At 39.0% G+C, this 16,356-nt stretch overlaps 1 protein-coding gene and 1 long non-coding RNA gene across 2 annotated transcripts in view; one reads left to right on the forward strand and one right to left on the reverse strand.

Annotated features, from left to right (window-relative positions):
* Positions 1-602: 602 nt before the first annotated feature.
* On the forward strand, positions 603-4,698 carry NENF (neudesin neurotrophic factor). The gene is made up of 4 exons (XM_079298410.1): positions 603-832; positions 1,564-1,624; positions 2,351-2,454; positions 3,019-4,698. The coding sequence occupies exons 1-4, from the start codon at positions 659-661 to the stop codon at positions 3,193-3,195; spliced, it is 516 nt and encodes a 171-aa protein (XP_079154536.1). The 5' UTR covers positions 603-658; the 3' UTR covers positions 3,196-4,698.
* A 4,429-nt stretch (positions 4,699-9,127) lies between these two features.
* LOC306798834 overlaps positions 9,128-16,356 on the reverse strand; it is a 49,343-nt gene continuing 42,114 nt past the window's right edge. Inside the window, exons 2-3 of the long non-coding RNA XR_013773476.1 lie at positions 11,224-11,441; positions 9,128-9,730 (exon numbers count right to left, since the gene is read on the reverse strand). This is a non-coding gene — a long non-coding RNA (uncharacterized lncRNA). The remainder of the gene's footprint in view (positions 9,731-11,223; positions 11,442-16,356) is intronic.

Raw genomic sequence — 16,356 nt, forward strand, 5'->3', positions numbered from 1 at the left:
ATAGCATAAGGAAAACACAACATCTGAAAAATTCCTATTTATTTTCTGCATTCTTCGGCTAAAAATGTCTATGTTTCTCAAGTCACAAAGATGAAGCCTGCACCGCGTGCGCTGATTTTGTGAATAAACATTGAAAACAGCTAGCAGAGAAACTTCAGGAAGGGAAGAAGGAGGAAAATTGAGAAATCTTTTGTTGTTAGGTGTCTGTTATGGTGCCACCAACTCCATCTCTAAACCACATCCTTGGTGCCACATCCATGCTTCTTTAAATACCTCCAGCGATGCTGACTCCAGCACCGCCGGGGCAGCGTGTTCCGGTGCCTGACCACCCTTTCTGTGGAGAAGCTTTCCCTAATATAAATATAATATAATAAAAATGTAAAAAAAATTCACAATCTAAGGCTGTTTCCCCTTGTCCTATCGATTGTTACCCGGTGGGGCTGCGGCCTCTTTCCAGGCAGTCATGGGGCGCGATAATCTCCCCCAGCCCTCCTTTCCCGCAGGCTGAGCTCGCCTGTCCCCCTCAGCGCTGTTCCTGTGGGATCCCGGCGCTCTCCGCCGTGTCCCTTTACCTCCCGTGTTCCTTTAACTCCAGTCCCGCCCCGCTCCCTTCCCGGGCCAGGCCCGCCTCAGGCCGGGGCGGTGCGCGCTCCGCGCCATGGCGGGCGCTGCTGCCCCGCTGCCCGGCCTGATGCTGCTGCCGCTGCTGCCTCTGCTGCCGCTGCTGCCGCCGGCCGCCAGCGCCGAGCCCCAGCTGCGCTTCAGGCCGCCGGCCGAGGCCCCCGTGCGGCTCTTCACCGAGCCCGAGCTGGCCAGATACGACGGGCACCAGGTAGGGCCGGGCCGGGCGGGCCCGCACAGCCCCCGCTCCCGTGAGCTCGGCTGTGTGCCGCCCCGCCGTCCCTCTCCCCTGTGCCGCTGGGCATCTCCCGGTTCTTGGGCAGCAGTTTCGGAGAGGCTGCAGCACCCGTGTGCTCCAGCCTGCCCCTCGGTTCTGCTGCCGCGCTTTGTGCTGCACACACACGATTACATTATTGGGGCTGTGCGCCCATTTTACTCGCTCTCTGATTGGCACGGTTCTCCTGCCGAAGAAGACTAACCAACGTCTAAAATTACATCTTATGTATAAAACACAAAGCAGAAGCACTGGCTTATTAAGTAAAACAGATGTCAGCAGATTAGATTTACGTGTGTTTATGTATTTATCCTTGTCTCTTAATAAAATAATGCTGTTGGCCGCACACTCTTTTATCTTGGGCAGTATCCATCTGCATTAGGAATAGAAAGATGCAGTAGACAATCTTCAAGCAGACTGGTGTGCAGACAAGAGGTGACTTGCAAAAGGGACTCTCTCATTGCTTATGATTGAATCCTTAAAGAATATTAGGAGCAGTTTAAAGCACAACAAGAAATGTCAAGAGAGGGAACATGTATGGTGGCATAACAAGAGTAAACATACAACAAAGAATTTGTGTCCTGAGAGCTTGTGGATTTCACAGCTGAAACAAACTGCTTTTTGCCTGTGCTTAAGTGCTGAGGATGTATTGATGGCTTTCCCTGCAGGAAGGACAGCCCATCTACCTGGCAGTGAAGGGAGTAGTGTTTGATGTCACCTCTGGAAAAGGTTAGTGTGCTTCCCCTCTGCTGTCTACTTTGCTTTCATGTCATTATCAGTCATTTGTTTTTAAATATCCCCAGTGTATTGGATGCCTGCAGTTCAATTGCCACAAAAAAGATACAATTTTTCCTCTTCTAAAAAACTTGATTTTCCTCCTCTGACAGCTCCCCTACTAAGATTTTGTCTAGAACTTATATTGGTCTGAGATCACAATGTGTAGACAGACAAGCCAGCACTTTCCAACAAACTGTTGCTGTTTGTGCCTTCCCTAATTTGAACTCCTGCTACTTCATCCAAATTTGCTGTAAAAAGTTTGAAGGCACCACGAGGGTCTTAGACACTTGCCTTGATGCCATCATAAGTAAACTAGTGGCTTGTTACTGTGTTTGAACTAACTTTGTTTGGGCATACACATTGGGTTGGCTGATCTACAAATCCTAAATTAGACAAGGCTTGCAAATTCTGGAGTCTACAAAGAGCTCATGAGAATGTAAAGCACAGCTCACTAAATAATAGGTAACTCTTAAGAATTCAGTATAGGAAGTTCAACAGCTGTATAACCCCAAGAAGAAGGAAATCCAAAGTCAGTTCTGGAAAGAAGAGTCTTAGTTTTGAGTTGCTGCTTTCAGTTCACTGACACTCAGTTCACAGACTGGTGAAGGGTGGAGGCAGAACATACCCTGTGCATTGTCAGATCATCATTGGATTTTATTATTTTTTTTAATCTGACAGAATTTTATGGAAAAGGAGCCCCATACAATGCTTTAGTTGGAAAAGATTCAACAAGAGGAGTTGCAAAGATGTCTCTGGATCCAGCAGATCTTACACATGACACAGTAAGAAAATGGGCCATCAGTTTAATTCCACTTCACAAACTTTTATTATGCAAGATGACGAGTGATGATTTTAAATTGTTTGTATTTATATAAGCTGATTCACATATTTAACATCAAAATGCATTAGTTGTCTTTAGATACATAAAATATATTCACTGGTCATGAAAGGTGCTAACAGCCTTCAAGAGCAAAGTTTTTCATTTGTGGAATCAATACAACTTGTAACCATGTAAGAGGGGAATCTCCTGCTGTTTCAAAAGATGCTCACAAGGACAGTGAATCCCTTTCTTTGTCAATTGCTTTGGTGTATCCTGATGTGGCAGTGAATGGCTCTGGTGGTGGCTTGTTGCTTGTTTGGCCTGAATACTTAAAAGTTTTGTCAAGGCTGGGTTTGAATGGAAAGAACACAATTACAGGCTGTACTATCAATTTTGCTCGTCATGCTCTACAGTGTAAACTCAAAAGCTGACCCTAACATTTACAGTAATAATTTATTTAAAAAGCATGTAAACATCTCTGTTTTTATTTCTTTGAGACAGGACTTTAATTTCCCTATTTTTTTAGACAGGACTCACAGAGGAGGAACTGAAGTCCCTGGATGACATCTTCAATAATGTTTATAAAGCCAAATATCCCATTGTTGGCTATACTTCTCGGCGAATTCTGAATGAGGATGGCAGCCCCAATCTGGACTTTAAACCTGAAGACCAGCCACATTTCAGCATTAAAGATGAGTTTTGAGGAACATTTTTGTACTTAGAGAATGCCTGTGGAAAGGGCACAGCAGAATATTAAATTAATTCCCTGTGTTGTGGAGTTCATTGCTACAATTAGCTATCATGAGTCAGTTCTCTGCTCAGAAAATATGTGTGTGTGTGCACACATAGCATAGAGGAGACAAACAGATGTGTAGGAGTGTCATACACCTGGGCTGTTTGCTGGGAATTACAGGAATTATTTAACCTGCAAGTTCTTTCTGCCAGGATTTCTCTGTTAAGAAGTATATAATGTAAAATTATATTCCTTAGAAGAGAGAAAAAAGCTTTTAATAATTGAAATATGACTGGTCTTTTTGTAAATCCTGAGTTGTTTCCCACTCCTTGGAAAAGTGTAAATGAATTATTTGGATAAGGTAACATCAATTCTCTGTGCTTCATGTGAATGTAGGTATCATGAGTACAGACAGGTGCAATAGAGGCTTACATTTTCAAAAGCATTTTGGAATTTAATGTTTGATGGGTTTGAGAATACTGGATATAAAGCCACTCAGTCTCCTCAAATGCAGTTACAGTGGAGTATTATGCAGTACTGTGCAGTATACTGTGCAAAATCTACAGCTGTAAACTGAGAAAAATCAATCTTTTCTTCCCCCATGAGGACTACAGTGACATTTTAAATAAGACTATTATGTTAGGTTGGGATAAATGACACTTTAAAAAAAATATCAAAGATGTCATCTATATTAGATTATGATGATTTCCTTCTACCTTTCTCCAGTCTTTCACTGTCAAAAAGAGGAAATCATAGCCCTCTGCTTGCCACATACTCTTACAGCACAAGTTTATTACAACAGTTTACTATTCTGTGAATGTTGTTAGCATTTTTATATTTACAATTTCAGCTCTTATTTTTTATGTCTCTGAGTTTTTCTTTATTCTTACCCTGGCTTCATCACTGCTGTTTTAGTGAAGTGTGCAGTGCCATGTTCCTCTTAACCTGATACAAAACTGCAGATCCTGCAGGGTGCAAACAGACCCCCTTTATGGCATTTCCCTGGCAGTCTTCCAGCACCAAGAGGACTGCAAAAGCCTGAGCTGTATAAATTGCTGCTAACCCCTGACTTTCACTTACTTAAGTAGAATGTGAATTGTCCCATATGTGGATTTATCTGCCAATGTCACCATTTTGATTTATATGGGAAAAACTAAGCAGCTGCTCCCAATTCTGTATTAACAATACAGATTTAATAAAAATGTGATTCTGTGTATTTCTATTTCTTAAGCTTTCTATGAAGGGAAGATTTATTTAGATGATTCTCCATCTTCTGGTTTGTAGGGGACAGCTGCCTGCCAATTGAATAACTAGAAGGCTGTTTCTATGTATTTGCCCACTCTTTCACAATGTTACAGATTTTATTCTGGGTTTGTTTTGTCTCTCACTTCATTTGCAGGAGGGACTCCGTGGGCCCCACCACTCTTGGATGGTGCTCTGAGTAGAAAAAATAAACCAGCATCTAAGAAGTTACTGTTGCTTCAGATAATTATTTGTGTGTTACTATTTATTATTGTTATGCTGACCTTTTGATTAGAGGCCAGCAGCAGCTGGGAGTTTGCTCCTTGATGATACCTGTTGTCTTTGTGGGTTTGGTGGTTATGGTGCTTGGGAATTGCCAGCATTTCACAAATAACTTTTCAGTGCCTACTAGTTTTCCCTTTCTCCTCCTTTCCTTGCATGCTTCCTGATGGGAAAGCTTCAGTAGTTGTGCTGCTGTGATTACTGTAGAAGTCCTTGCTTCATCTGGGATCACAATATCCAGGTTTCAAAAAGAAACCCCCTTGTAGCAGGATTGCAGCTCATCCCCACTCAGTGGCTCAGTGCTCCTGGTCTCTCCCTGATTTTCCTGTCCTCCCTATGAAATCACTTTTGCTGATGTCAAAGCAGGTACCTCAGCTTCTGCTTGTACTAGATTTCAGGTTCTTTTCAGTGAGGAAGATCTCCTGTTTGAACAGGAAATGGTGATATAAAAGCCCCTCTTACAAAGGAAGAACCTCAGGAATTCTACCTGCTCTGACTCTTTCTGTGAGGGGGATGCTTTTGTTCTTCATTTCTGTTATTAAAGACAAGGTTATCACAGCCAAGGGCACTTTAGAATGCAAAACATTTCCTTTTTGGTTTAATTTCCATTTGGAAACTGAAGGTTTCATGTTCAATCACTTCCTAGGCTATTTCACTTGGGGTTCCCACTCAACAGAAGTGTTACAACAATAAAGGTTTAAGTGGACACATCGTTAACACATTTTCACTGACTGCTTTTAAAAATGCATTCAGAGTACCACAGTATTTCTTTTAGTGTTAATTCAACAACACTATTTTATGTCTAAGGTTGCTTTATTTGCCAATGGCTCGAAATCTGTTTTGTTTGAAAGCAAACTGTCTGCCATGGCTTCTTTGTTCAGGCAGCTGCATTTCCCTGACCTCTGTATTATTTCAATACAACAGGTGCCCTCATCATCTATAAATTGCACTCAAAACAAGCCTGCTGTGCAAAGCTCTATTGTTGCCCTCCTACTCCACACCTCCTTTGGAGAGTCTAGAATTTCTTTTCAATTTGCTTGCTGCTTCCAGATAACATTACAAATGTCATTATTTTTGTTGTGTGCATCCAACATGCATCTTGCTAACTTAGGTCTAAGGTTTCAATTAATTGCTGCACCAAGAATTGCTTTTAGTATTTAATAATAGTTTACTCTTCAGACTGTTAAGAATTACCAGATAGATTAACTTACCTAGATGATGCATAACCTGAGCTGGTGTTTCCCACCTGGCACTCTGACAGGATAAATTCTATCACCCCTGCTTTAGGAAGGACTTCACTTACTAACAACTGAACCATTAGGACTGCAAGTATAAGCAACAAAAATTCAGTAAAGGGTTTGTGAAATTCAAATCAAATATTCTCTTTATTTTTTTACAGTTGTGGAGAGTGCAGCAAAGAGAAATGCTCCTAAGAATGTGTTATTAGTTATTGCATCCTAATCTAAACAAGACCACCTGCTGGAACACAGGGGGTTTGAATCTTGGAGATTGAGCAGCTGAGATTTTTCCAAGAATTTAGGATAAGACATAAAGTTATTTTTGTCTATGCATAACGTGGATATGGACACCACTTTTTTGTAGCCCTTTGCCAAAATATGAGTTTTTCATTGGCTTAAATCAGGTTTTGTATTGGTTTTCTTATGCAGAAAAGGCCTTGTGATCCTTTGAAAACTGCAGCCTAGGCTACTAACTTTGTGGTCTGTGAATTCATCACAACATCAGTATAGGAATCAAAGTGGGATCCCAGTTCAGACTGCACTTGCCAGGCTTCCCTGTTTCAGTAAAAATTAAAAGAGGATGCTAATCTGTTTAAGGATGGTGCTTTGGAATGGAAGTAGCCTCAAACCAGCTTGTAGATCACATCCTTTTGTTGTTGTTTCAAAACCACTGTCAGGCAATACATTCAACAAATGATAGTTTGGAAAGGTACTAAATTGCTGTAGTTTTTCCTTGTAAGATTCACAAGAACCTATAGAACAAGAAAAAATGGTTTAGATTACTTTCACATATGTATTCTGTCTCTTATAGATGAATGTATTTATCTGAAATGGGCTCAGTGTAATTTGCATTTGCTCAAGAGAAAATGGAAGAGCTGTGGGAAGATCCCCTTAGGAAGCCCAATGCTAATTTTCAGCTAAGCTGGTTGAACTGAAAGGAAAAAAAGTGCAAAAACATCTGACTGCTGCTGTGAGTGAAAAAGCTGCTATTCAGAAGGATTCAGCTGCACATCAGGAAGATGTGCTAAGCAGCTCTGATTAGCATTTGCATATTTTCAGATGAACACTGGATATCTTGAAATCCCAGAACTGACGTAAGCGTTGACAATCACACACTTTGTTACCCATCATCCATTTATTCCTTTGCCTAATGTTTTCTTGTCAATACAGGAAAAATATACAGACCAAGCATTTTATATGACAAATCTGTATCCCATAGGTAATATTCATAATAATGCACATTTACCTATAACCTGAAAGCTATTTACATGGTATACAGAATGGCAGTTTTCAAACAAACTAGTACCTGTCTGAGAATGCTTTGAAACAAAAAAAATCACAAAACTTTTACATGTGTAGCACTTCACTCAGAGCTCTGTCTGTGAGTGCCAATTCGGACAATTATAATATACAATGTATCTGTCTGCTTTGGTAGAAAAATCAGTGCTCTATCAAAAAGTGTTTTTTTTTTCACCTCTATATTCAGTGAGATTGTCAAAGACCTATGTGTATGACAGGTGGGCATCACTGCTAGAAGTACTCTAATAGCATAGGCAGGATTTTGACCTTGGCATGTCCAAAAAACCCCTAACCCAGAGAACAGAATAGGTGGGAAATGAGAATTTTTGCACTGGCAAGGTAAACCTGGCAGAGCAGGTCTGGTAGTGCATCCTTTTTCTGCTTCTGTCAAATATGGCCAATGATAATGTAAATTTGTACCCTTATCCATCTGTTGGGCTTTACATAACACCTCCTGGTTTAGCTTTTTTTCCCTGTTCAGTAGAAAGTGTGAGTCCTGATTTACTTGTTTACAAAATTTATATTTATATCTTGGCTTGGATAGTTTGTTGATGAGAAATCCAAACGAAGAGAAACAGAGATTAATGTTCTGTGAAAAATAGAGCTTGTGCACCTGGATGAACTGCAGAGCCACAGGAAGTACTCTTGAATAAACAATTTCTTTTAATGTTTCCTGTAAGTTATTTGTAGCTGTTGCTATCAGAAATTTTGTAGTGTTGATGAATGTTCAGCTTACCATGTTCTGAAGTACTTCTTGACATGACTCTTTATCATTCTGACATGAGATACCATCCTTCTGAGAAGTTAAAAGTTTAGAAGAAACTGGGTGCAGGCCATCTTGGAGATGAGCCAGCCAAGAGAAATCAAAATATGACCTAATTTTCCCTCTTCTTAAAGGAACCTCTCTGAAAAAGGAGAAGAAATCACTGTCCCAGGGTCTGTATTTTAACTTCCAGATTTTGCTGAAAGCTTTCCTGTACTGAAAAGGAAGCAGATAAAGCCTTGAAAAAGACTTGAATCTAAACCCTTGCACTGTGAAAATTTTAATTCACTTCTTGATGTATCTCCTGGGGCTTTAAAGATTGCAACAACTCAGTGGTGTACAGAGTCAAACACATGAACCGAATCAAGCTAGGCCTAAGCTAGTAAGAATGTCTGAATGTCCAGCTAAAACTTAGAGCTTTCACCCTTCTGTTGTAGACAGACAAAATCTCTGAATGAAAAAAAAAAAAATCCTTAAAGGTAGCACTTGTTTGAGCCAATTTGGGCAGACAGAATTAGATGATGACTGAAAACTTCCTGGTGCCTTGTTCTCTGCTGCTTTGCAGAGATTCTAAAATCATTTGTGTTGGATACACAGAACTTAGTTACCAAGCAATTCACTGCCTGGAGAGTAACAATAGATTAAACTGATAACTGGTTCAAAATAGCCATGGCAGATCAAGAGTATCCTAGGAAGGTTATTTACCTCGTTGGGGGCTGTGGCTCCATAGCCTTTATTTTACACTGCAGATAAAAGTACAGGTAAACTCAAAATTATTTATTATATTTATCCCTTTATTCATTTTCAAGTTTGAGCAAAACTCCTAAAAATGTTACTAATGAGAATAAATATCATTCCACAAAAAAAGTAAAGTGTTCATTCTGAACTGTGCAGCACACCTAAATATACTTCAGGCAAAAGTTGTAATCAAAGGGATTAATCCATGTTTAAATTGAGATTACATTCTTAGGTAAAACATCTTGGAAGTGCCTCAGGAAATTCAAGGATTTTTCCATTTTTTATTATTTAACTATGCTTTGCACTTTAAAATATATGCAAGACTTTTTAAGAAAAGGCATTTGTGAAATATTTTTATGTTACACAAAGACAAACGTGCACCTGAGATACACAACAGAGATCAAGCAATTTAGACAAAGGCAACAGTCTAACAGTCCTTTAAAACATGTTGTACTCCATGTATTTCTTGAACTGGTCACAAATAACAAAAGTGATAGGCAAAATGAGCTTGTAAGGATGTCTGAAAACCTCTCGGTATTAATGTGAGTAAAAGACCAAACTATCAATTTTATTGAACTTGAAATGATTTTAGGAACATGAGCTTAGCAGGGATGTTTGGTGTGTCCTGAGCCTCTGTGGCTCTACACATTAAATACTATTATTGTCCCCAAATTCCATCTCATTCCTCTGAGTGGTGTCCTTTGAGTATAGCATGTCTTGCAGCTGGAAGGAAACAGGCTATTGAAAGGTTCATATGTATTCACTGTGTATCAATGGAATACAGGGATGTGAGGCAGAGCAAAGGAAGGGGAGTGAAACTCTACCTAGAAGAAGCACCAGGAGATTATAAATAAATCACAGGAAAGTGCTCTTTCAGAAGAAGTGAAACTTGCTGATGCTCTCAGAGATAAAGTTGAACTTGAGAACAGAAAAGTGTGACATCCTCCTTGGATTTCTGTGGAAATCAGCATGAATTAAACAGCTCATACTGCTGGCTCCTTGCTTGACAACCTCAGTCTCATTTTCCAAAAATACAGTGCCTTTGACTTTGGTACCTTGCAGGTGCCTGGATTCATAGAAAATCACACTGCTGCTGTTCAGTCCATAACTTGTCAATTTTCCCCATTCTGTCTTTCATTAATGCCCATTGCAGTTTAAGAAAGAAGGCTGGAGTTTTGCCAATGAAGAGGACCAGGACACAGAGATGAAGGTGCACTTCTCAGCTTTGTTACAGCTTTGCCATCCTTCATGATAGGCTTCCTAGCTGTTAAATAAGCTGCTGAGAGTTTTCCTTGAATTCCTTGTGACTTTTATCCCTGCTGTGACTTCCAGCCTCTTGAGGAAGGTAATGTTGGCTGGACCTTTGGGCTGGTGGCACCCCAAGATGGTTATAGTATCAAGAATGCCACATAATAAATCTCTAACTTTTACTTTCCTCACTCCAAAGACACATCACTTTGTGGTGCTTCACCTTGCAGCTGAAGTGAGTATGGTTTACCTCATGTTGATTCAAGTAATATGTAATTATGGGAAGCTGTAATACATAGGAAAATAGTTACAAACTAGTATTCTACAATACTGTAGCTCATTTTATTGCAAGCCCTGTCAGAGGCAGTGTATGTAAATTCCTCATGGTACTGTGAAAACATGAATATAAGCTAGTCTAAATCTTTTAAGTGTATCTGGTTTATTTTACTCTTAAAAAAACTCCTCCACTAGGCTGTTTGATTTAAGAACAACAGAAATAAATCAGGGTTTTCCTGGTACTAGCTGAAAAACCATCTCACTGAATGTGTTTTCTTCACAGCTGGGAATCTGCTGTGCTGGCCACTTGAATTTTCATTGTGCACACTGCTGGTAGTCACATCATAATCACTGGAATACCTGCATTAATTATTTACATAAATACTTTTAAAATACTACTCTCTCTCTCTCCCTGTATATATATAGATGTATATATACATATGTTCTGTTTTCAATGGAATTGAACTGAAAGTAGACAGCCTCATGTGACTTGAGAGGTCTCCATGAGCTACTGGAAAGCATTTCTTGATTTATAGACAGAGTTTGGAAAGCCAAATGAATTCTGTAGAATGCTTATATAAAAGCATTACTCACCATAACTTCCTCTAACTGAACTGTCCTTTATATCTTTTTCCATCAACTCATTTAGACTGACTCATTGCACCTAAAAATAGTTTAGATTCACTTTATTTTTTTTTTTATACTCAGAATAACACCGCAAAATGGATCATGTCTAGATGGAGTTATCTGAGGAAACCTACTCTGTTATTTTAGTTCATTCTTTTTGGAGTATGGAAATCACTGAACCACATATTAAGTTGGTATAAATTTAAATAACCATGAAAGTCAAGGAAGATATGTGCAAGGATCTGATCCCCACTTAAAAATGTAACAAAGATTACTGTCTAGAACCTGGAGAACGTCTCACCTTTAGATATCCTTTTGGAAACAGCATGACTGCAGTGCTGTTAATGGAATCATCCCAGATTTCTGTTGGTGTTACTTCAAATCAATCCAGGCTTCTTGAATTTTAATTCTTTTGCAATTTTTCCACATAGCAGGAGGTACATGTAGCTTTACACCACAGGAGCCAAAGGAGGAACTCTGTGAAGAGCAACTTCTTACCCTGTCTGGGACAAACACAAAACAGAAACAGACTGAAATGGAGTTCATTATTCTATGCCCTGCAATGTGGGGGTTTTTGTTTTTGTTTTTGTTTAAGACAAAAACCAAAGCAAAAACAAAAAACCAAATCAAAACAAAAAAGGGATTAGAGGAACTTCAGAAGGAAAAGTGAGGCTAAGCCTGCACACCAGAGAGTTGGCATGAATTTCAACAGTAAAGCTTGTACACATTTGTTTACACATTTTGAGACAGCACAAAACTCAAAAAAATATTACAAAGCACTTAATCCAAGGGAGAACAGCACAGATATAATTTACCTGTTATTTATCTACTTCAGAAAACAGCTTTTTTGCCTCAAGCTATAAATCATTAGGGGCTCTGACTTTCAAACAGCACATCACAAATTGGCTTTCCGGTGTATAAAAATCATCCTAACACACCTCAGCACTGTTTTCTTTCAAGAAAGCCTACAGAGAGCCAGCTGTCTGAGCTGCTTGTGCTGCTAAGTAAGATTTGTGCATAAGTGTCTCTCTGGGAGTTTTGTTTTGGTTCTGTCATTTAATATTCATGACAACCACCATTAACCTGCCAGCTGAGCTGCCTTAGCATCCTGCCTCCAGACAAAGTCAAAAGTTTATTCCAAGCCCACACAGCTCCTGGAAGCCTGCACTTCCACATTACTGGCTATTTTGGCTTGCACTTCTTATATTTAAACTAACATGATAAAAAACAAAAAACAACAAAACCAACCAAAAAAAAAAAAAAAAAAAAAATCAAACCACCTGAAGAACTGCTAGGGAAAAGATAAAGCAAGAGCCAGAGTGTGTTCAGTACCCCTAGTTAGTGCTGGCATGGTTAAGCAATTATTCTGATCATTCCAGCCAATACACCAAGGTTTTGGGAAAGCTGACAATTCAGCTGTGTCCATTAATAATAAAATGTGATGGGGTAAAAGGGATGGGGGAAAATCCTTGCTTTTAAGCAGCATAGAATAAACTGTACCACCTTAAAATTATTCATAGCCCACTGCATATCTGTCAAAGCAATATATAAATACCGGGAGTAGTAAATAATTTTTGTGTCACTAAGAAGAAATATATTCATGCTAAAAGCAAATTCTGTAATTACATTATTATTTTAATGTACATATTTTTGCATCAAGAATGTCCTAATAATCCAATGATGATTAGCACTCTAGACAATTCAATTCCACACAGCAACTTGGAGAAGTCCAAGGGATGCTAAGTTTCAGCTTCCCCAGTCAGGCAGAACAAAATATACAGCAGGACTTCATCTTGCCAGTGTGGGACACACTGAAAAGCTCTTGGAGAATTAAGAAAATGAAGAGGAGAGAGGAATCAGTGATAAAAAGAGAATAAAAGGGGAGAAGGGACCCCCACAATCAAGACAGAAACAGAGATTTTGATGTTGACAGCCACAGTAGAAGTCCAGAGCCAGCCTCACTGTGTGGCTGGTTCCTCCTCATAATTTCAAACCAATGAAGTGGGGAAAGAAGAAACACATGTTTTAGAGTGAACTGTTGGGAATTAAGTATTATTTCATATTGCACATAGTGATTAGAAGAAATATATATTGGATCATATTTCTCCCTTGAAGTTCCTTTAAGTGATGGTTTTTGTTCAACTGCAGCTGAATGCACAGAAGGAGGGAGGCAGAGGATTACTTGTTGCCTGAAGGAGAAAAAATGGTTTTCTGCATTTTACTCTATACCCTGAAACAGAGAATCATGGATGGATTTGTCAAAACCAGCAGCTGAGGGAATTAAGAGCTAATTCTTCAATCAAGACTACAATATTATCTTTGCTAAGGAGACATACATTTATTTTCTAGAGGGATCCAGTCCCCCTGGATATAGCAGCAATGTACTTCCAGAGTTAGCTTTCAAAAATAAAGGTTTGTATAAAAGCTCCTATGTAAAACTTCAGATAACAGACTTCTGAAACTTGCTACAACTTTAGGAATGTTTCTTTCCCCACTGACAAAGAATTTAGGAAACGTGAAGAATGTGAAATACAAATACCTAACATGATGAACAGCTGTCTACATATAATAAAATGAAATTATTAGAACATGGAACAGTAAAGAAGAATAAAGCAAGGCCCTCTTTATTATCTAATGGGCATCCCAAGTGGGGATGCAATCCTGTGAACCAAATCAGAGCTCACTGGCCCTTCCTGTGTGGAAGCAGCTCAGCCCTGATGGGGACAGCCCCAGCAGTTTGCACCTTCCCATGCAGTAACACTGCTCAGTCTTGTTCCAGCCTCCTGCTGCCTTCTGTAAAAACAACTCTGCTGCCTTTAGGCTGCTTCTAGGCTCAGCCAGCAGAAACCCCATCAGGACCCAAAGCCTGTCATGAAATCCCAACAGGAGCACCCCATTTTCTAGCATGAACTTTCCTAAGCATGATTCTGCGAGCTGTGTAATAATAAGGTTTTCCTGTACCTTCAAGGAGAGGACAGAGCTCTTATTCCAAGTATGACCACTATATATATTATCCTGTTTATGCAGAAAATAATAATTTTATATTTTTAGTAAAAGTTATCAATGAAGTGCCTTAACATTGTGGGGGAGTTGGGGAAAGCAGCAGAAATAAAGGAGAAGCATCTCCTCCTCCATACCAAATAGCAACTTAATACATGAAAAAAAAATACATATATCTCAGACTTCTTTCTGAAAGCCACTGTTTGGAAGATTTTCTCTTCTTCAAATCAGCCATAAGTATGGTTTTTATGACAGTGTGTCATAGCTGTTTCATTTTCAAAAAGCCAGTGTGTTCCCATTAGACTGTTTCTGATCTGCCTATAGCCACAAGCCCCACTGAAGATTGTTTATTTTCTGTGATTTGTGAGATCATGTTTCACCCTCAAGTACATTTCTTTTAAGTATTGCTCTACCCACTGTTGATTCAAAACAGCCAAAGGAAGTAGGAACAGGACAGCACAGTAATAGGCAACAGGCCTGGAGAGAAAGTTTAGAGAAGATTGCAGTTCAGAGAGGAGCTGTTTCTGTAAAAGTAGAAATCACCTACAGGCAATTTTCCTTGTTTCTAGGAGCCTAATAACTTTGATATTTATGAAACTCATAAGCTGCTCCTTTGGAAACAATCATAGCAAATGCTCCTCAAGGTGGTTATGAAGCATTTCTTTTTTCTCTAGAAAGTTTCTTTAGAAGTAATGAAAAAAAAATTTAAGAAATTTATTCTTGTAAATATACCACTGAGGCAGCTACAAGAGCATTGACAGCTTGCTTCACATTTCAGCCCACATTTTTCAGGAACTCCCTACTAGGAAACTCTATTAAATGCAATAGTAAATTTAATTTAGAAAGAGGGCTGTTTTCACTGTATTTTTCTTTCCAAATGTTTTCCTAGATGGATGCTTTCATAACAGTACTTTAATGTTTGTTTGCTTTGTTTCTATGCAACTTGAAATCATAAACCAATTTTCAACTAGTGTACATCAATAGAAATACAGAACTCCAACTGAGCTATGCTGAATTTCACTATTTTAGAATCCAGGCCCCCTTCTTTTCCCTAGACCACAGCAGCCTCCTACAAGATCAACTTTCATGTTTTCTATGCTGCTCAAAAACCTACATATTTTACATTATTTAGATTAAGCCCCCAAAAAGTACCTCTCTGATTATGAACATCATTACATATCCACTTTTCTTCCATAATTCTAGACTTAAATGGACACTTGCTTTTGGTTAAAAGAAAACTTTGGAACTTCAGAGCTCTGGACTTCACTGTACATCTGTTTACATTATTGTCCCTTTCCCTTCATTTCTCCTTTTGAAGAATAGTAAGACTTCCACACTTCTGGGAGTCTTGACAAATATTGTTGCAAGATACAGATGAGATAACTACTTATGAACCTGAAGCAATTGCAAAATCTAGCTAAAAGCTATAGAAACAAACCATATGTTTTGATGATGCTTATTTTGATTTTGCAGGGGAAAATACCCTAACATCCTACCCCTCCAAATTCAAAGTAAACAGAATTTTCTAATTTCATGCTAATTTACATAATTAAATAGCTCTCCAGGGGTTTCACTGCCAGTCTAAGATAACAACCATGCAATCTGGCTGTTGCATGGAATAACCATTTCTGATCATTGTTTTTATACATAGGCAGGATTAGGCAAACTTCTTTCTCAATACAAGCCTGGAAAAGCTAAAATCCAGAAGGACTAATGGCTTTTAAATATTTAGAATAGCAAAATACAAATCTGTCTGCCCTAGACTTTAAGAACATGGCAATGAGCACCTTCCCAAGTTTAATGCTTGGTTTAGACTGTTAAACAGCACTTCTGATATTCCTTAAATTTCACTGTCTGAGATAAGAAAGACCAAAACTTCTTTTCCTGCCTGTTTTCCTTAATGGCCTCGGAGAGACCCAGCAGAAAATGGAGGGGAATGAATCAAGTTTGTAGTCCTGGAAAAGAAAATGGGTTTGAAATATAACTGAAGATGCAGACACATAGGTATTTACCTCCCAAGCACCAGCCACAAGACAAGTAAATAAATAAAAAACCCCCACAATCCGAACCATACGGATGCAAACGCAAAAGTGTGTGTAAAAAAAGTTTCAGCAAAACTGTTTGGCCCAGTAGAATGATCCTGAACTACCACAAAAACAGAAAAAAGGGAGCAAGGGTTTTCTGAGTGCAGCTCTGATTGAAGAGAGAGGCTTGAGCTACTGCCAAAAGAGCTGTTTCCTATTGTCTTTTTTTCCTGCTACATTCAGGAAAACAGGACCTCAGTTTAATCCTACTTTGATTACAAAGAATGTACACAAAGATACATCACTTTGTATAAACATTTCTGACATAAATAAACTAGAGGAGCTCAAATATTGGCCAACCACTAAAGTCAAAAGTTATGTGACTCCTTTCATA

This window comes from Erithacus rubecula (genome assembly GCF_903797595.1).
Source record: "Erithacus rubecula genome assembly, chromosome: 2".
NCBI lineage: Eukaryota > Metazoa > Chordata > Aves > Passeriformes > Muscicapidae > Erithacus > Erithacus rubecula.